This window comes from Cheilinus undulatus, linkage group 15 (assembly GCF_018320785.1).
Source record: "Cheilinus undulatus linkage group 15, ASM1832078v1, whole genome shotgun sequence".
In the NCBI taxonomy this organism is placed as follows: domain Eukaryota; kingdom Metazoa; phylum Chordata; class Actinopteri; order Labriformes; family Labridae; genus Cheilinus; species Cheilinus undulatus.
The window spans coordinates 16,997,757-17,018,371 of NC_054879.1; the positions used below are offsets into that span (position 1 = coordinate 16,997,757).

The 20,615-nt window shown below is 40.9% G+C and overlaps 1 protein-coding gene across 1 annotated transcript in view; it reads right to left on the reverse strand.

The window, feature by feature from the left end:
- Positions 1 to 1,392: 1,392 nt before the first annotated feature.
- Positions 1,393 to 20,615, reverse strand: part of efnb2a (ephrin-B2a) — a 51,178-nt gene continuing 31,955 nt past the window's right edge. Inside the window, exons 4-6 of the mRNA XM_041807064.1 lie at positions 12,733 to 12,825; positions 9,793 to 9,903; positions 1,393 to 6,452 (exon numbers count right to left, since the gene is read on the reverse strand). Coding sequence (XP_041662998.1) covers positions 6,049 to 6,452; positions 9,793 to 9,903; positions 12,733 to 12,825 — 608 coding nt within the window. The 3' untranslated portion in view covers positions 1,393 to 6,048. The remainder of the gene's footprint in view (positions 6,453 to 9,792; positions 9,904 to 12,732; positions 12,826 to 20,615) is intronic.

A 20,615-nucleotide genomic window follows, 5' to 3' on the forward strand; every position in this document is an offset into this window, starting at 1 on the left:
TTTATTTCATAAAAATAGTTTCTTTTGAATGCCCGTTATTGTCATTCTGACAATATTTTGCTAGAGATTTGCTAAACTTTTGAATATCTTGAGTATCATTCTTACTCAGTTACATGAAAATGATTTGTGTATTTAGAGAAATTGTAAAGCTGATAGAACACGTTCACATACTGTGCACTTTATTTGTACCACAGCTGTAAAGAGAGCTGTGTTTGAGGTTATGTGGCAGAATTTTACCACTGAAGTCCCATGAAGTAAAAACTTTTTCTCACAAATATGTGACATTAAGGTCATAAATTAATAGAATATAATAATTCTTTTTAGAATTTTTATTATTTTTGGGCTTTTGCCTTTGTTCGATAGGGCAGCTGAAGAGAGACAGGAAATATGCACCAAACAAGTGGCAGGATTGGGACTTGATCCTGGGACCAGTTGGTTGAGGACTGAAGTCTCTGTATAAAAATGCGTAATTTACAAACTGAGTTAATTGAATGAGGTGATTTGAATCTTCTAAATTTAACACTGATCTCATTATTTGCAACGTTTCACTCACAAATTTAAGCTTCTATTGTCTCACATTCACAGCTTTAAATCTCCTCAATTTGTGACTTTATTTAATGAATTTAAGACATTACTCTCAAATTGTATAATTCAGTTTAACAAATGTATGACTTTTATATTTTAGATTTCCCACTTTGATCTCACAGATTTATAAAATTAATCTCAAAAAGCCACAAATCTAGTCTCCTACACATTTAACTTTGATCTCATTGAAGTCAAATTTAATAATACACTGAGAGACTGCAGGCAGTTTTTGAGCCTTTGAGACCTCAACAGCATGACCAGGGCCTTATGGCAACCCTAATACCCACCCAGACAGTACCCTAGAGGCCATGCTTGCTGTATCCACCCCTTACTCCACCCTAAAGGTGTGGACTTTGTTTATTTTCACGGATTATTCCCCCTGGTAATATGCAAGGACATCCAGAGCATGGCCGGGGTAGTGTCAGTCCTGCTTCCTGGTGCCCTCTGGTAGCTTAATCGTTACATCTATGCCTTATTTCAGCTTCAATTTTTTGGCCCAAACATGGCTTAAAGCTCTGCAACAGTACTGTATAGACTTTAACTTTACCATAGAATAATATGCTCCATCACTATTCCTAACTGTTTTATGAGATGTAAATACTTCAAATGGCCACATTTAGCAGAACCGGTCCATTACATGTAGTCTGACCCATCAAGTACACCCAAACTGAGATAAATAAGATATAAAATATGCAAGTAGACAGTCAGATCCTCTTTCACTGTCCACTAGTGGGAACAGATGAAAATGTTGTGATGATTTATTCATGCAGTAAAGAGAAACAAAGCACCACGAGCAGACAGCGCGTCCATAGGAAAAACATTTTATTGAAAAACATTTTCAGTTTGTAACAGACTGGTGGAATGTGTGTCATTTATCCTCACTTTGACTTGTTTTAATTTTTGAAACCATTTTTCACAGCCTGGCCATCTCATACTGCGAGGAAGGGAGGGGGGACAAAAGGGCAACAGCCACCCAGTAACCATGACATGACTAAAGAAAAACCAGGGGAGACGAACAAACGATGCAAAGATAATACTGTGTTACTCAAAACTGGACTGAAATCAAATCAGAAACAGAACAAAAAAGAAAAAAAAGAAACTAATTCAATAAATATTTATGGTACACACTTATGGCACAAATATGCAGCAGTCGGTTTGGCAACTTTTCTCTCATTTTTTAAACCAAATTACCATGAAACAGTGCAAAAGGGGAGGGAGTGGGGAGGACACGGACTTTCCATCGAGCGCTAGCTAAAATACATAGCAAAAAATTCAAATTTTATACAAAACATCTTACTTTAAGAGTTTATAAAAAATGTTTTATTGGGTTCTGGTCAATATTTACATAAGCTATTTACCAAAAAAGTAGTATGCTCTCTTTTTACTGAAGTGTAATCCATTTTTTCTGAACTTTTTCTCCATTTACTTTCCTAAAAAGGTGAATAAGGCTATTGTAACAACCCAGGATCCATATACAATACAAACATTAATGTATTTACAGTTTTTTACCTACAGAAGTACGGTGCAAAATTACTGAGTCAAGTGACCAAGGGCTGACCATACGAGCAAGGCATTTTACAGTAGCCTGAGGTGCTTCTCTGAGCTCCTGTGCTAAGACTCTCGCAGCATCGCCGCCACATTTCAAACAAAGAAGCGATCCGGGTCAATGTTGGGAGAGCGTTAGTCGAGCGGCAGCTAAGAAAAGGACGTCAGATTAAAAGAAACTAATAAGATTGTCATATTCTGCCGCAGACAGACAGCAACTAAACAGCCACTTCTTTGTGTTTCGTCTTTTCTTGAATACCTGTCCAGGTGTGATATAGATGCTTTAATGGTTTCATTTTTCACAGTTTACCTTTGTACTACGGCACATCGTTCTAACAGAAAAAGGATCAAATAATACTCGAAACAATGTAGGAACTCAAACTGAACAGCAGGCTTGTGTGACGTACTTTTGTGTCGTTTGTTTGTCGTTACATCTTTCAGTGGTTAAGAACACTTTCCATAGGTGTTTTTTTTTCTCAGAATTGATTAAAAAAATAAATAAGAATTGCATATTTGCAGATTTTGTAGCCTCTTGGAGGCACAAACCTCAGATCATACAAGGCTTGGCTTTTCGGTGAAATTTGATGTTGTTTAAAAACAAATGACGATGGGCTGAAAACATGCTCGGGGAGCAGCTTATGATCCTAAGCTGATGATTTTAATGAGTCACTGAAACTTTCTCAACACTCACACACGTACACACATGCACAGAGAACATGAAGGGTGTGAATGAGGAGATTTGGGGCACTGGGTGTTCATGGAGTTATCCTTTGGGAGATGCTACACTGAGTGAGTGTGGTAGACACAGCTACTCTGCCCTTTTATACACCAATGTGAGCTAGTCGGGGTCCCACCACCCCGCGCCCCAAGGGCCGGGGCCCAGGCCGCCCTAGTCGAGCCCAGAGTCTGTGGGCGAGAGCTCGTGAAAATACAGGACTCAGCGGGTCGAGAGATATCAAATAATCAAAAACCTAGATTGCATAATGTGCACTTATACCATAATATATTAACATTACTTCTTCTTTTTCTTCTCCATCCTGCCGACAACGCCTGTGCTCTATGTGTCTATCATAAATAAATTCTGCTTTTTATTTTTATTTTTTCATCTTTGTAACATCCTTTTTTAAATGTACATCTATTAAGTAAAAAAAGAATAAATCAAAAATCACAATATGGAAATGCTAATGGAGAATGGGAAACAGTGACAATGTAAGTAGATGTCCCTGTGCTTTTTATAAAATCAAAAATCATCAACACGGTCTCACTCCAAGCCCTGTGAATACATCAGCTCAGTCAGAGACCTAAAACTTCAAAATAAGAGTCCTTGGTACTCCTCAGAGACTTTCTCTACATGTGCATAGCTCTGTGGTCAAGTTAGATATATAAATGTGCAACGTCATGTTTGATTTCACATAAAGAGTTTGGGACATGTAACATTTATTTGCAAAACATTGGTGCCTGATAAGTTAACTTTTAATTTCATTTGATTTCTTATTTGTACATGGGTTTTGTCAAATGTGGTAAACAGGGCTCAATCTTTCTTCTTCTACAGTACAGCTCTTCTCTGCCCCTCTCACTAAAAAAGCTCTCACTTTAATTTAAGGAAGGAGCAGAGGGAGTGATTTTGAGAAAACAGACTTTGAATACTGCAAAATAACTTGCAAAATTTGTAAAAAGGATATGGCTACCATTCAAGGCAACTATTGTATTTTATCAAATCAAAAGGTCGTTTTCCTGCAAAAACAAGTAAATCTTGGTCTTTCACTCAAGTTTTTTTAGCTCCTTTACTTGGTTTTCCTTAAGGAAACAAGGTAATTCCTAGCAAAATTTCCATGCTATCTCAGGAAAATAGCCAAAGATGAAACCTATGGTAGGACATTCTGCTGTAATGATGGGCTTTGTAAACAATTAGCTTCGTTCATTCATGTTTTATTCCGACTACAGTCAAAAAATGGCAACATTTTTCATTAAATAAATCTTAAATAATCATATTCATGATGTCCCTTTAGGAGGTGGTGGTGGGTCCTGATTCCCGACCAGTCAAGAACCACTGATGCAGATGTCAAACAATCAATAAAGTTTAGTGATAAGGCTAAACAATTTATCTGAATTTAGATTAAATTGCAATATGTCTGATTGCAGTTTTCAAATGGCAGAAAGTGCAATATTTCTTTAATGTGAAATGAGTGTCAGAATACAGGTTTAATACATTTTTTTTTGCAGCAAAGATGTTAAACTCCACACCTCATGCAAGCATTCAAGTGTCATCCTTTCCTTGTGTTTGCGTGATTTTTGTAAATGAAAAGTGATAATGATTGCTGCCATGACCGAGCAGCCCTTGTAAACGTTTTGAAAATACTCAAATTTGGTTGAATAGCGGTGCATAAAAGATGTCAATTTATGTTTGAGGGTTTGATCATTTTTAAATGCATAACTTGATGTTGCATAGTTACCTTTCCTGACTTGAACTCAGAGCGTTGCACATGCAAAATTGAAGCTAGAGAAGAATGTATAGCATCAGATCTTGAAGCTTTAAGCCAGTTTCTAAGCCGATGTATTCTACCAGTTAAGAGTAAGGGCATGCTGGAATAGGAGAGCACCGATCATGCAGACTTTGGGCCCTCAGGGCACCCTTAATCATCATTGAACCCCTCAGGGTAAACATTACAGTACCTAGAGCTGTTTGAGCCAGCTATGCTAACCTCTACTCGATCTCAGGCCCTTCTTCTTCTCTTGCCGTGGCAGTAAGGCGAAGTGGATTTCTTATTGCCCCTAAAACTCGTCTGAGTGAGAAGCTCTGAAGAGGCGAGCCGTCGCTGCTGCTCACTCTGACAGGATTCAGCTGCTCTCCCATCTCTAGCTATCACTGCGTCTTTCTCTCTCTCTCTGCAAAGAGTGGAGGTACCAGGGGGTTAAAAGTGCTGCTCTATGTTTATGAAAGTCCTCCACTCTTCCCAGGAGCCACCTGGGCAGACGTGACGTGCACTAGAGTCCCTAAACAAGGGCACAAATAGAAAAAAATCCTCACTCTGTCTTCTTTCACCACTCCCTAGCCACTGCGGGGTCACTTAACATGATGCAACATGTCACTAAAGGAAAGAAAACCTGCGTTTGAACGACAACAGGATATGAAACAAGATACAAAGAAAGCCTTCAAGTAAAATCTGAATGGATGAGGAAGAAATGGCGCGATCCACATTGAAACCCAAACAGTTCACATTGAGACAGCGTGTCTGTGTGTGTGGGTGATGGTGTGTATATGTGATGGTGGGCATGTGGGTGGCAGGGTGAATGGGTGATCTCCGTGAGTCAGTCAGGAAAGTCCCAGAGAGGATCGCTGCAAGGATCTCTCTCCTTTTTCCTCCTCCGCCTGCTAAATCCACAGAGTCTCTCAACAGTGGGCAGCCATTTTGAGAGTTCATGGTCAGCCGATACTCTCCTTTTTCTGTCCTCCTCACTCTTTTTTGTCTCTTTAGCTCTCTTTTTCCAAGCAGTAGTCTCTTTTTCTTCCCCTCCTCTCGTGCCAGGAAACCTTCACGTCCGTACATCCATCTGTCCGTCTCATTTGAAAATAGCAAAAGCACAACTTTCCAATCCCACAATCCTTGCTGGCTGCAGTGCACAAAACAAAACAAGGAGCAACTTTAAGGGGAAGAAGAGTTCGTCTTCTTTATTTCCCCGAGAGCTCCGGCAGCAGCGGCAGCGTCAGCCATTCTCTGCCCTCCACCGTTTTAATCCGAACCAGAGCCACAAAGTATCAGCGAAAAGAAAAACTAGTGACAAAACATCAGAGGAGAGGAGGAGGAGGAGTCGACAGAGTGAGAGAGAGAAAGAGCAAGAGTTTGCGGGCGTGCCGGCTGTGCCTGGCCAAATCAAAAACCCGCTCTGCCCGAGGATTGTTCCGGTAAAAGTTCCACGTCAGACTTTGTAGTAGATGTTCGCCGGACTCTGAGGCGGCATCTCCTGAACTATGTAGACCGGGTGTCCGTAGTCGCCGCTGACCTTCTCGTAGTGCGGGCAGAAGACGCTGTCAGCAGTCCTGAGCGGGATGATGATGTCGCTGGGCTCCGAGCCGTTATTGTTCCCACCTCCGCTCCGTTTGGGCGTGGCCAGGGTGCTTAGAGACAGCGTGGCCGCGTGCTGAGGTGAGTGCTTGCGGTGCCGCCGCCGGTATTTCAGCAGCAGCAGGACCAGCATGATGATGATGATGATGAAGATGACGCTGCCCGAGGCGATGCCCACGAAGATAGCCACCTCAGAGCCAATGACACTGGAGGACTTTCCCCCGTTGTCATTGTCGTTGCTTTCTCTGGGTGATACACCTGCGGGAGAGACGGAGGAGACAAGGTGAGTCAGTGACAGAATGAGCTTTGCTTCATTTACATCCAAGAGTCAGGCTGTAATTATAAAACCAGTAATTCCTTCATAAAACACAGATTAGACTCAAAACAAGTTAATTTGTTTGACATGCCATCAAATTAAATCTAAAGGCAAACGAGTTTACAACGGCTCCTAAAGGCTATGATCACAGGTGAGGAGCACAGACGGCGTTTCTATCACTAAGGCAGGATATGCCCAAAGAGAGTTCAAGATTTCATTTGGTTGAAAACTGGTTGAAAGAAGTTTTTATTTCAGTCAGGACCACGTTGTCAAGAAACACAGAAAGTTTTAAGTTATTAATATTTTAATTTTGTCATAAGCTATGAATTGCAGTTATATATATTTGACTGTATGGCTGTTCTGGGACCCCCCCTGCCCTATCATGAGCCTTTATGGAAAACATCAAACAGGACCAGCAACCCTCCTCCTTCCTTTGCCTACAAGGAAAGCCTTGTAGGAAAGGCAGGGAGAGAAGCAGCAAAAAAACCCCAGAGCATAGCAGAAACCAATATCAGCAGAATTGTACTGATGTCACATGCAGCATAATGGAGGAGCTGGGGTGGAGGAGTGTTGTGAAAGCAGATTGCAGCAAGAGTAGCAAAGAGTAGGCAGGATAGAGCAGCTTAGATACAGCAGAAAGAGTGCAACTAGCCAACTGGAAGCTTAGTATGAATAAACTCGCCATCAGACTTGTGTTAGATCAGCTGATCTCAGTGAAATGGCAGCGCTTGGCACTGTGACCTGCCTGAACTAATCCCCTATGCTTGATTTTTTGAAAGCTGATTTAAAGTTAGAAACTGTTGAAAGCAGAGTTATTTCAGTCAGGATTACTTTTTCTGTAAACATACATAGTTTGTAGTTATTAATATGGTTAGATGTTGCATAATTGAGGAGCTGGGGTGGAGGAGGGCTATATGCCATATGCTCTATTTTTGATAGCTATTTCAAAGTTAGGCTAAGTTCTTAGTTTTTATATTTAAATGCTATCTAGTTTTAGTCACATTTTAGTCATTTACAGGGCTGAACAATATATTGTTTTTCAAAGCTGTCAGGGGACTGCATACTACAAGTTCAGCTTCTTTCAATAAAGTTCAACACTTTTTTCTCTTGCACAATTTGTTGAAATAACATTTCAAATAAATATAGACTCTTTTAGTAAAAGTCAGAGACCAGTAGCACTATCACTTTAAATTCAGCAAAGTTAAACACATTACAAATGAGAAAAAGTTTCCTCACCAGAAAAACACTTTGAAAATGAACATTATTGGTAAAGGTAATTGGTTACTTATCAGAGCAGCTGTGAGTGAGTGCTTTTATCACTCACTGTTAAAATAATGGAGGAATGTATGAATGAAAATCTTTCATTATGGAGTGCTGAGGCACAATAATCATCAAAACATTGATGAAATAATTGCTTTTAGAGCAATTTTCCTAAAAGAAATTCATGTGTTGCAGCAAGTGATTATACTCTGTGCAAAATTGAGACAGAGGGAGAATCACACATCCCGGCCAGTCGTTGTGTGAAGTTGGCGCGAATTTGTGATTTTTTTTCCAAAGCTACAGAAATGTGATTCTCAAACAGCCCACGCAATCCTGACATCAGAAAGGTGTGTTTTCTCAAATCCAGTCGAAGCTTTCTGCCTTTAAAGAAAGGAGAGGAAAGAAGTGGAAGTAGGAGCTTTATGATGTTTCTTTTCCTTCCTTCCACCTTTTTTATTCTCTGCAATCTTTTCATCATGTCAGCGTGGAGAGGAGAGACCAGCAGCTCAGCGGCTGAGGGCGTAGCCTGCCTATAGAAAGCTTTTGTATAAAGGTCACATTCGATCCGTTGGCTATTCAAATTCAGACGGTGAAGACTGCAACCTTGAAAGTAGGGCGAGCTCTGCCTGATAGGAGCTACAATAGCCGGGGCAGAAACAGGCGAACAGCACTTAGATAAATTGCAATTTAAAAGACATAAGAAGTAACTTCATTTTCTTACTCAGCTGAACAAAAAATAAGAGAGAAATATCTGATGTCCACATGAGACATGATTTATGAAAGGCGAGCCCCGCTCTGACTCCCAGCGATAGACGCTCTGGTTCTCGTCCAACACTCAGGGGCCGCTGTGTTGTGTTCTCCGCGGGACAGGAACGGGGGGGATTATTGTGTCTCCCTGTCTGCTGCTGCTCTCCTGAGGGCCTGACACTGCTACTCTCTCATCGAGGGAGTGGATACGGGATGGCAGACAGAGCAAAGAGAGGAACCTCTCCATGTTCTACACGGGGATTATGGCGCCTCAGACTCTCCGCCTGTAGCACTCCGCCCATGCGCTATCCTGAGAGGAGCCGGGATGGAGGGATGAGACATGAAAAAGGACAGAGGATGAGAGGCTGGTGTCTGTTGGCGAGGATGCCAGTGTGGATTTAATCCTTTAAAAAGCAGCTCTCATGGCATGTCCTGGGAAGGAGCATTATATACAAGCTCATATTTAAATCAATTAAAAAAAAAACAACCGGTTATAATTTATTATTTAATGTTTATTTGTATAGGGTCAAGTATGAGCTAAATTATGGTTTATTGTTGGAAATGGCCTTGAGATTTGCTTAATTCTAGAGTTGATAAGCATATCAGAAATGTAAAAATGCTGATGCATGCTCTGTTAGTATACTTTCTTTTGCAGAGTTGAAAAGGTTAGCAGACAGCCTTTTCATGCTGAGGTTGTAAACAGAAAGTGTGAGGAATGACCACACCCTTCATGAATCAGGATCCGGCTCGGTCAGCTTGTTTTTGTACTCGTTCTCTTCCTCTGACTTTCTCACTGAGGAAATTGCCATTCTGATTTTTGTCATTTGTTTTTTTTTTAGCTGCAATATAATATGAGCGATAAGAGTGAGCTGCGTGTCTGAGTCAGGAACAAGCGTTCGTCTGTGTTGAGAACAGGTGGTTAAAAAAAGATGGCAGACAGCGATCGGATCATTTTCCTGAAAATGTCACTTAAGCGGCGGGTTGAGGCTGGACGGCGTCCAGTGTGGAGATACCTTATAAGTCCTTAAGAGGCCACAGATGCCTATCAGCTTTATGGGCAACATTCAATTACTGGCTGATGAATCGCTGACCTTTCTTTCCTTCACTTCTACGCACACACACTTCTCGGTGACTTTCCCAAACACACAGGCTTCACTTAGCGCTATCTGCTCCTGCTGCTCTAACAATCGTCCACCCAAATGCCAAATTGTTCCAATAAATCCTCCTCTCAATTACCGCTTTCTCTGGATTTGAACACTGAAAATGTGAGCTCACCTGGCTTCTGCAGCACTTCGTTAGGATTGAAGGTGTCCTTGTTGTCTGGGTTCTTGGGAGAGAAGGGGACTCTGGTGGGGTTGTCTTTGGGTGAAATAGGATCAGAGGGATCTGAAAAGAAGCAGATATGACAGTCAAGAATTAATGTATCATTGTTTTTACATCAGTGCATGCTATTGGTGTTGGGACTCAAGTTAGAAGAAACTTTGATTGACATTTTCGGATAAAGGTGAAAAAAGTTTGAATTTATTCAGGTGAAAAGCTCAAAAAGGGACCAATCCTTGGAATCATAGCCCCTGGTTAAAGTCCATGCATAAAAATGCATTTTTCCCAATGAAAAGCTGAGATTGTTATTCTTAGGGTCTTTTTTGGCTTCATTTTAAAGCTACAAGACTCCACTGAAAAAGGCCTTTAAAGAGTGTCCATGCACAGTTAAGGTGAGCTACAGTTATGGCTTTAGTAGGTCATTTAAACAGGCTGCCATTCTCATCTTGGTATGCAATCATTGAGGCAAAAATTGATTTATTGTCCACCTCTGCAAACATACTTGTGATCAAGGCAGCCCATAAGAGGGGATCGGGGTAGAACTTTCTGGGGCCCAGACAAATGGGGGGCCCATGATGGTCAGTTATATGACAGTCCATTGTAATGTCAAGCTGTGGTATCCATTTTTTTTTTTTTTTAAGTTTATTTTTGGGCATTTTTGTGCCTTTATTAGATGGAGGAGGACAGTGGATAGAATCAGGAACAGGGTCAAGAGTGGGGGAGAGACATGTGGTAAAGGGCCTCAGGCCGGATTTGAACCCGTACCGCCCGCGTACATGGGGAGCGCCTTTAACCTCTAGGCCACCTGCTCCCCTGTGGTATTCATATTTGATTTCGTTTCACTTATCCGTTTCACCTGAATAACCACTCTTACCAAAGCAACAATTATCTTATTTATTTAGGCTGTAGTATATAGCATTCTTAAAAATGTAGATCCTTTTCCTTAAACAGAATCAAAATGGGTTAAACGTAACCAAAAACAAAAGCCAGAAAAGGTGGTGCAATGAAATTGTAACAGTAACAGAAATGGGTTAAAGTGGCAAAATAGTGTGTGTTAAAAAGGGGTTAACAGAGGCAACTACAGCTGGAATGTGGCAAAAAAAGGGAGGAAAAGGGGAGGAAAGTGTTTACAAGTGGTGACATGGGGTTAAAAGTAGCAAAAAATGGTGGAAATGTGGTTAAATGGGATTACAATGTTGTAAAAACTGAAAAAAATTGGTTTAAGAAGTGGTTTAAGAAGTGGCAAAAATAAATAGTTTCAACACCAGAACTCAATAAGAGTTTGACACATTTTCAGGTTCAAAGTAACAAAACCGTTAGCCAGGATGCTAGCAACAATGCTACTGATTCAAGACATGTGCCATACTATCAATAAATCACAGCTAGGGAGGGTTTATTTCTGGGTTTCTCAGGGGCCCAAACAATTCTGTGGGCAGGCTTGGATGTTATAAAGCTGATTTTGGCTTCTTATTGATGCAAAAAATGTACAGAAAACATTGCATGAATCACCTAATTTACACAATCCCACCGATGAGCTACATAATCAAGGCACAGCCCTTTGTCTACAAAGCAAAAATCATGTTACTTTCTGTGTAGTTTGCAGAGTTACTCAAAGTGGAGAAGAAAGAAGGACTTTTGTTCAAAATTGAACTAATATCATCAAAGCAGAGAGATTAACCCAATATGGAAATCAGAGCCAATATAAATGTCCTTCTTTTTCATCATTAAGTCTTTTGGGTTAAGACTCCCACGCTGCCAACATCTTCTCTCATGTTTAGCCATGAAAAGATCCTCTAGTCAGAAAGGTGACTTCTGCCAAATAAAGAACTGCTCTGAGTCAGGATGTGGATTTAAAAGCCTGAAATTTGATTTACAACATCAGATACTGACATCAGTTATGCCACTATATTTGCTGATGTGGCTGCATCATTGCATCCCTGGTAACTGTGGAGAACACTTTGTCTGTCTAGTGTGTGGTCTGACCTCTTGGGATGCAACTAGGGATGCACAATATGTAAGGGTATCATTAGTTTTTTTGTTATTATTTTGTTTTCACTTGTGGATATCATGGTAGAGGACAAATAAAAATACAGCTACATCCCAAACAAGCAGGTAACCAGAGCTCACAATCTGTTTCTGCGGTGCTTCTTGATGGATATATTTGTATCCCTGCATAAACAGAAGCTAAAGGCTGTTTTTATTTCTTCAATGGGCCCACTTGGTTTAAATATTCAGTATCTGTTGTTCTTCTTCTGCTGAACAGACTCAGTAATAGTCGCTTTAAATGCTGAAGTAATTCACCTAACATCTGCTGTCATAATGAATACGACTCTCAGAGCTCAAACATAACAAAACCACACTTTATCTACTGGTTTTAGGCTGCTTTTCTTAACACTACAGTTGATTTTAACCAATTTCAGCACATTTTGCTTCCACTAACCTTCAAAGGTCCTCAAAAGTGCTGAAAACTCAAGGAGCAAACTGCAGGAAATTAGCACCCTGGGTGGCATCCAGGCAGCTGATTCATGACTAATTTTTAGTGTAATTAAGAAAAGCGTCTGATCTGTCTGATGTGACTCATGAAAAATATGTTTATGTGCATCTAAACCAGATCTGCTTGAATAAAAAGCCATATAGTTAAAGTGCACAACAGCAGATGCTCGTAGTGCATGTGTTTGTGCAAGCATGCTCAATGTGTGTGCGTGTCAGTGTGTGTTTGGTGCATTAGGACTTCCGCTAGATTACATCTCCTGCCCCCTCACAGCCCCAGGTGTCATGGAGACGATGGAGCTGTTTGCAGTGCAGCCTCCCGTGACCTTATTAGGGCATTTTCAGACACTCACACACCGTTAGGCTAGTGCCTGCAGGCGCTAGGAGCAATAATAAAATACTTACTTTGTCCCACTTTCATGATTATCTTCATGGACTTGGTCTTGCACACGCCCCCCTCCTGGTTGTCGATGCCCTCCATGGTGCCGTTAGATGTAGCTGCAGAAAAAAGAGAGAGGAACAAGGTGAGGATTTACGGCTGCTGAGAGCATCTGGCGAAGAAAACGATAAAAAAAAGACCAAGGCAGCCATATTGACTGTTTTTAAACCCTGCAGTGGAGTAACCTTGTGTGCAATATCACCTTGGCTTTCTTCAACTAGCATTCACTTTTCCTTATATTTTTCTATTAAAACTGCAAAACATGAAGCCTTCTGACTTTTTCTATCCTTTTCATTAACAGTCATGATGGCTGCATGCATCGAAGAGGGTTTCCTATTTCATTGTTTGCTTTCAGTCTCTAGAAAGTCAGTGTATTTGCTCCTTTGCAATACTTTTGCAACCTGTTTAAAAATGTATTTTATTTTTGAACTTAAACCAAGGTGAAACAACCTCAAATAACCCAAAGACAGCAAACTTAGAGGAGAAAACTCATTTTTTGTAGGAATAATCTTATCCTTGCATCAGATATCGCTCTGATCCTGCAGCAAAAAGCTCAGTCATGTGTAGGTTACACTGGCTGATCTATGAGACCAATCTTTCCCATTCAGTTCTATGCTATTCCTGCAGCAACCACAAGCATGTGTGCATGTTTATATGCTAGGCCAAGGCGACAAAGATGCAAGAACAGAGCTAATGTAAAAGGCAAAGTAGCTCATGGTTTTAACACCAACATCTTCTGCAAGCAATTTCTGCAAAGCTCCTGTTCTGAAGGGTCGTGGTTTGACAATGAATGTAAACTAATAAAAAAGGCAGGCAAAAAGAAGTTAGGTTGCATTTGTAACAAGGGGAGGTTTGAAAGTTGCAAAACACTTGGAACCACAGTCATCCTGTTAATTTTCTTTCTGCAAAAGCTCTGCCACGCTTCTGCAAGAATATTTGCAGCTTCACTGCAGATATCTGGAGATACTATGATGATACAGCACAATGCTACAGGCTAAAAACATCCACAGATCACACACTGGGAACAACTGCATGAAGGAAACACTTTCTCAGTTTACCAAAGATATTTTGAAAGGCAATGCAAGCAATGTGGACAAGACGGGGTCACAGCATCATACATATAGTGCAGCTAAACCAGGGTTCACTGTGACAGCAGAGGACGAGTAATGCATGTTGGTGGTAGGAAGGTTTGTGATTACAATTTCACTTGATATGTAGTTATTGAAAGTTGCTTAAGGCTTATTAGACAATATCTTATCTTAAGCAAAATTGTAACAAAAATTGAAAAAATGAACAAATTTAAATGACCTAAAATGTTCCTTGCTTTTGGAAAGCATCCCACTACCCATCCTTAAGAGTCTTGCAACCCACAAAGGGGTCCTCGCCCCAACTTTGGGAACTACTGCATGAGACAACTCGAGCAGACCTCCAGATGACACTGTCGGTAAAAAATGATTTAGCATTGGAGATTCACTCAACACAATATCTAAACTCGCAAGGTCAAACATGACTTCAGCAGAAAAACAAAATTGTAGGACAGTTGACCTCCACAGCTGATCGTCCCAGCAGGTATTACAGTTGCAGCAAAAATTTTAAAAATGAGGAAAAAAAAAAAATCCAGGCTGCATGTTTGATAGTTAGATTACAGGTTGGAGAAGCTCTGACAGGATGTGGAGCTGTGAAATAATTGCAATCACAACATGTACTTGAGGGGTTTTTTTTAATAAATAATCATTTGTATCAAGCCTTGAATCAGGATATGCCTCCATGATCACTGGGACAGGGCAAATCTGGCCTAAAATTTGGCCTAAAGTCAAATGGACTTTGCCTTGCAAACCCAGTCTCATCCTCATACCAAGGAATATAAGTCATTGGTCAAAGACTATCTTATGTTATCTGCAGATACCCAAAGGCCTGGTATCTAATCTGTATCAGCTACAAAAGCTTGTGCAGTGCATGATTGTACGCCTTAGCTTGGTGTAATCATGCAAATTTTCAACATGCAAATGTTTGTTTTCATGCAGTTAGACAAATCTTCTTTTTTATCTGTTATGCAGGCTGACCATTTCTGGTCTTTTGGGAATAAATCCATTTCAGCTGTATCCATAAAATCCTTTAATGCATTTTTGAAAAGCTTTTAAAAGTGACAGATCAAAGGTAGAATGAATTTGTTTGTATTTCACACCCAAAAAACATAAAAGGTTTCATTTAGTCTCGTTTCTGCAGGTTGTTTAGCTGTCGATTTATTATTGCATGTTTATGTTTGTAAGAATACAAATCCATGTCCTGGTGTTTACTTCTTCCTATTCCAAGGCATTTGCATCATCAATGTTTATGGATATATTCATCTTTGGATTGTAAAATGACCAATTAAATGTAAATAATGTATAAGCAGTAAGAAACAGAGCCATGGCCATTCCAGTAGTTCAGTAATTCGTGTGAGGCTTATCTCAGAAAAGCAGCCACTTCCTAAAGACAACAGAAGCGATGAACACCCCCCACTGTGGAGCCAAATGAGGCATCCCCCTTTAATAAAACCACAATTCACCTGCTCATCACCTTGGTGTCTGAATATTTCACATCCCCAGAGTCAATTAGCCTGAGTAATAGTGATGGTAATACCTCTAACTGTGCTGATGGGCCTCGTCAAGGAGGCAGTTAAGAGACGAGAGGAGAGGTGGTGGAAGACGAGCGAGAAGAATGCAAAGACAGCAGCAATGCTGGTGAGAAATTTGGTGGTTTATCCTGTGTTAGCTCCAACAGCACTCCAGAGAGAGGTAGCCAGATATTTCAGATCTAAAAGCCAAACTTTGCTGCCAAAGGGAGATCTGCCGACACGAAACTTGAAAAAAAATCAGGTGTGTTAACATGAGAGGAGCAAAAAATTGTTGATAAAAGTAGGGCACTTCTCCAGGAGAGGCAGGGAACAGACGGAGGGGATAAATACCTGGATGACTCTCAGATAAAATGAGCTTTAAGGATCTAAATTCCTTGTTTAAACTCAGGAGAAAACAGAAGTGAAATACTAAACGCTGTGTTTAGAGGACAGCAGCAGATGTTGCAGGAATCTGGAGGGGTGGAGTGCGACGGCGGTCCACATGTGGCTGCGTGCAGGAACAGGGAGGGACTTTAGGATGGAGACTGCTCTTAGTATTAATTAAGGAAACTGGAGCCATGTAAATGTCACGCATTTTGAAGCTAATTTAAATAACCTTATGATGCATAAAGACCGTCTTTAGTAATGTGAAAAATCAAGGCTAAGTAGCTCTGGCAACAACAGCTGCTTGTATGTAAAATCCAAGACAAAACCATAACAGAAGCTGTTTTTTGAGTCATTCTTGCATAAAATCTTAAAGAAACACAAATATAAGTTTGTTTGTGAATCATATCCAAGCATTTAAAAGGTGTCACTGGCATTAAACTTGTTTCAGACCTGCACGTGGCCCTTAAATATAAAGAACTGCAGACCCCATTGTCTGCTTCTATCACTGCTCCCCCCACTGGCCCCTCTGTGGCACTGCAGCTAGCTTAGAACATGAGTGGGGACCAGGACCAGGCAGAAAGGAAGGGAGGGGGCTGAGTGAGTCAGGAGGAGGGGGTAGTAGAGCTTGTGGTTTATCAGGTCAGTAACACAGAGGCTAACGAGCTGCCGGGGCTTAGCAGCTTGGCTTCCCGCCAGAGCGCAGTGGCCCGCATTCACTGCGACTGCCCCCCTCCGCCACCACCTCGCTGACCCCCTCTGCCCTCCCCTCTGCTTCCTCTCTCTCTGCCCCCTTCCTTCAGCAGCACCCCATCCTCCCCTGTTTCCTCTTTCCACATCGATGCTACCACCTTCTTCCTTAAGGGTACAAAATGTAGAATTTTGACCCTGAAATGCCCAAAATAAACTAAAATGACCACTCCTATGTCATGTTTTTTAGTCAAGTTCTCCCATTACCTCAGGGTTTTCCAACAGTTTTTAAAGCAAAAGAAATTTGAGAGCTATAAAAGGGCACATCTTGTCATGGAAACACTTACAAAGGCTGTCCATTTGTGTGAAAATAGCTCAAAGAAGAAGTTTAGCTGTTGTTTTTGAACAGGCATCTACACACTTAGCTATATTTTCTATCCAAATGTACATCCACTTACATTGTCTTCATGATGTTAATGTCTTTGAGGGCCTTAATTATCTTTACAATAGGAAAGCAAGCAGTGTAACTGCATATTTTAGGTTATTTTAGGCTAGTAAGAGTCATCGATTGCCACACCCTTGTAACATCTACCTGGACTGTCACTAGATAATCCAGTACCAGTTGCACTGGCACACCAGGGCTTCTGGGTGTATGTTGACACTGATAGCAAACTAGATAAGAACAACCCATCTGGGTACTTTGCCTCAAGGATTCCAGCCTCTACATTTCTAGATGAAAACATTCCATCAAAAATAAATGGCAGTAAATGAGGAAGATGAGATCTTGAAAGATTTAGAAGCTTAAAATACAAACAAAGGGCATCCTATGAGCCACACATGACCAGAGATGATGTATACTGACCAAAGCTGTGATTTTTTTTTAAGCTGGATCAAAAATGTCAGTGTCAAAGCAAAAAATATAGTTTCTTTCATGTTAAATCAACAAGGTTTTTCTTACAAACAAAATGGCATTCTCCTGGCTTATGCCTTCCTGGTGAAGAACCATTCAACTCCCCTGGTGCTACGGCTTCCTATCTTACCTGCCATTAATATAGATGTCTTCTGGTGCCAATACTGCAGATTCTATCAAACAAGGAGCTTATGTGTGTCAGTTTGCTTTCATCGAGAGGTGATATCAAGGAACCAGTACCATGATTCTCTGCTACCCTCACTGCTTGTTGTTGTTTTGATTCAGAGCCCCCTAGTGATGGAAGACACATACAGGGCACTTAAACTCCCCCATCGTCTCCCGTCCTTGTTTCCCCCACTCCTTTTCCCATCACCTTCAGAGCGATCGAGAGGCGGCTGCTTCTCTGAGAAGGATTTGAAAAATGAAGCTGTGCCACTTCCTCCTCCTCCTCCTTGTTGTCCCTTTTCTCTTTCTTCCTCTCTTCCGCCCTCCCAGCCACCAATCATTTTGATCCGAATCCCCTTGCTGCAATAAGACGGTGATGGGAGCGGACACAAAGAGCATGTTAACAAGGCCTCCCTCCCTCCTCTCCTCTCTTCTCCTCGCCTCCTCTCTCCCCCATCTCCCTCTCTCGCTGACCTATGGCTTTCCAGCGGAGCCCGAAAAGCACATTACAGACAAAGCTCCTTAAAGGCTTGTGCTCCTGTGAGTGTATGTTTGTTTGTGTGCTCATTTCATAAACCTTTTAGCACAACACTCATGATTTTTACAACCCGGCTGCGTGTCGCTAACCATATTAGCACTGTTTACTTTGCAGGCTGATTGGCTCGTTGTCGACATGTTGTGTCGTTGTGTTTGGGTGCATGCATGTTAAAAACCGCCTGAGCCTAAGAGGTCAAAGGTCCCCGGTTGCACAGAAGGTGTATTTAGGCCACTCCATCTTTTGTTCTCTCCTCCCGCCTTCTCTCTGCTCTATTAAATCATTTAACACATCACCGCAGAAGTTAGAAAAACACAAACCTCGCCAAGCCTCGCAAAAGTAATTTTTCTTTAAACTTGGCTGCAACATTTAATAGAAATCTGAAATAACCCTCCAATCTGGAGCCATCTTAAACTTTAAATCTTCCCCTTTAAATGCAGAGTAAAGCGGTGCCAGAGCTGCAGCCAGGAGAAGCCTGACTTGGATTTAAACAGAATGTGATTGTTGAGTCGGCTGAATGACTTGGCCCTCCTCAGACCGGGCCCAGGCCGGACCGGCTGACAGACGAGCTGGATAGAGTTAACCAGCTAATCCGTAATGACCGAAGGGGGGAGGTGTGCAGGAGGAGGTGGAGAGGGGGGAGAGGGATAGGCCTGGTTTGTACAAGATCCTTAGAAATATTGCTGGCATTACAGCAGTCTGATAAGACTCAGGAGGAGAGGGAGAGGCAGGAGGAAAAGAAGAGAGGAGAATCAAATCTGCTGCAGCTTGAACATGACCTTCTTCGGCAGTACCAGAGAGGAACAAAGACCCTGTTTACATTTTGCATTAACATCTATGCTCAGTAATCAGATACCAAGACGACTGCTGCTTTACACTTTGCATTTTCTCTCTATCTTAAGTGCAAGCCTACTCATGCAAACTACTGCTGCACAATTTGGCAATCGTGCAATTATGCTGCATAATACTGCAATTGGATTGAATTCAGAAATGGTATCATGAGTCTGTATTTCTCAGCTTGAACATTCATATATGAAGTAGCATTTACAAAATACAAAACAGAAGTTTTTACATCACTGCTAAAAAAAACACAACTTCATATTTTCCAAAAATACAAAGTTTTCCTTGTTTCAAGACAAAAAAAAACCTCCAAACATCTCAAGTTGAAGAAATAATACACCTTCTGATTGATCTGAAAATTGATGTAGGATGGGCAATATGATAGCAAAAGGCAGGCAAAGTAGGAAAAAGATGCAGAAATTGGCAAAAAGTGGCAAAAAAATCGTAAAAAATAAGCAAAAATGTGCAAAAAGTGGCAAAAACATGTGGTAATACAGGATGGGAAAAAGGTGCCAAAATGAGCTAACAGTTAGCCACCAATGCTACTGATCCAACTCACATTCACTGATATCATCAATACATCTAAACTGGGGAGTTCCTATTTTCTGTTTTTTTTTAGGGACAATTCAAATAAATGGAGGTGGATTAGCAATAAGCTAAGTGGCAGGCAGTACATCTTTAACAGCTTTTCTCCCTCATTTTGTTATAAACATTCTTTAAAAGTGCTTTTAAAGGCAAAAACAATCTACTTTGTAGGAAATAAACCTTGTGAGGGTGTTGGTTAGATCAAAATGATGACTCAGTTTCAGTCTGGACGTACCACTCAGCACCATCGCTCCTCACATAAACTGAACCAGTCACATAATACAAACTACCTTATCTAGTCTTATTGCTGTAATCCAACTTTCCTCTCCCCCTCACTCTTTCTTTCTCTCTTCTAGTATCCTATGACATCCACTCATAACCTTTTTTTGCTCTGTATCTTTGTTATTTATGCTGTTTGTGCTTCATGTCATTGTGTCACTGGTTCATGATTTTTTTTCACTGATAAAGGTTGAAAAAAGGGATTACAACTCAATATCCGATTAGCAATGTGGATGTAAATGCCAGGTTTAAACTGGGTCAAAGAGTGAGAAACAAAATAGAAAAACAGGAATTTCATCTTTACCATCTGTGAAACCTCTGCAATCAAAAACAAACCAGAAACAGCAAAAAAAGGGGAAACAGTGCTGAGAGAAGCACAAATATATGCCTCTAGTAAATAGATAATGTGATTATTTTGCAAATTCTTTAAAGGTAAGCCTGATTATGAGAGCCAAAGAAGCCAGAGATATTTTTAAAAAGAAGTGCATCCAAACATAAATGAAGCACGCAAAGAAAAGATCTCTCGCTTTGAAGGAAGTGCTTAAAACCCAAGCATCCATTCTTGACTTTATGAGAGGAGAAAAAAACCTTGGAACTGGCAAAAAGTCGAAAGCTTTTTCTTCTGCTGGCTTTGTTAAAAACAGGCTGAGTAACAACCCACGCAGAGCTGCAAAGCCAGCGTTCTTTAGGGTGATACTTGTTCTAAAGTAATGCTATATAATCTGGAATTCACAGAGAAAAATGGCATGTGGTGCATGAATTATTTCATCTTGATTAAATGTACTTGTATAGAAATTAAACTGGCTCGTTTAAAGACAGAACAGAAGAGAAAACTCACCAAACAAGTCAAAATTTAAGTTTGGGA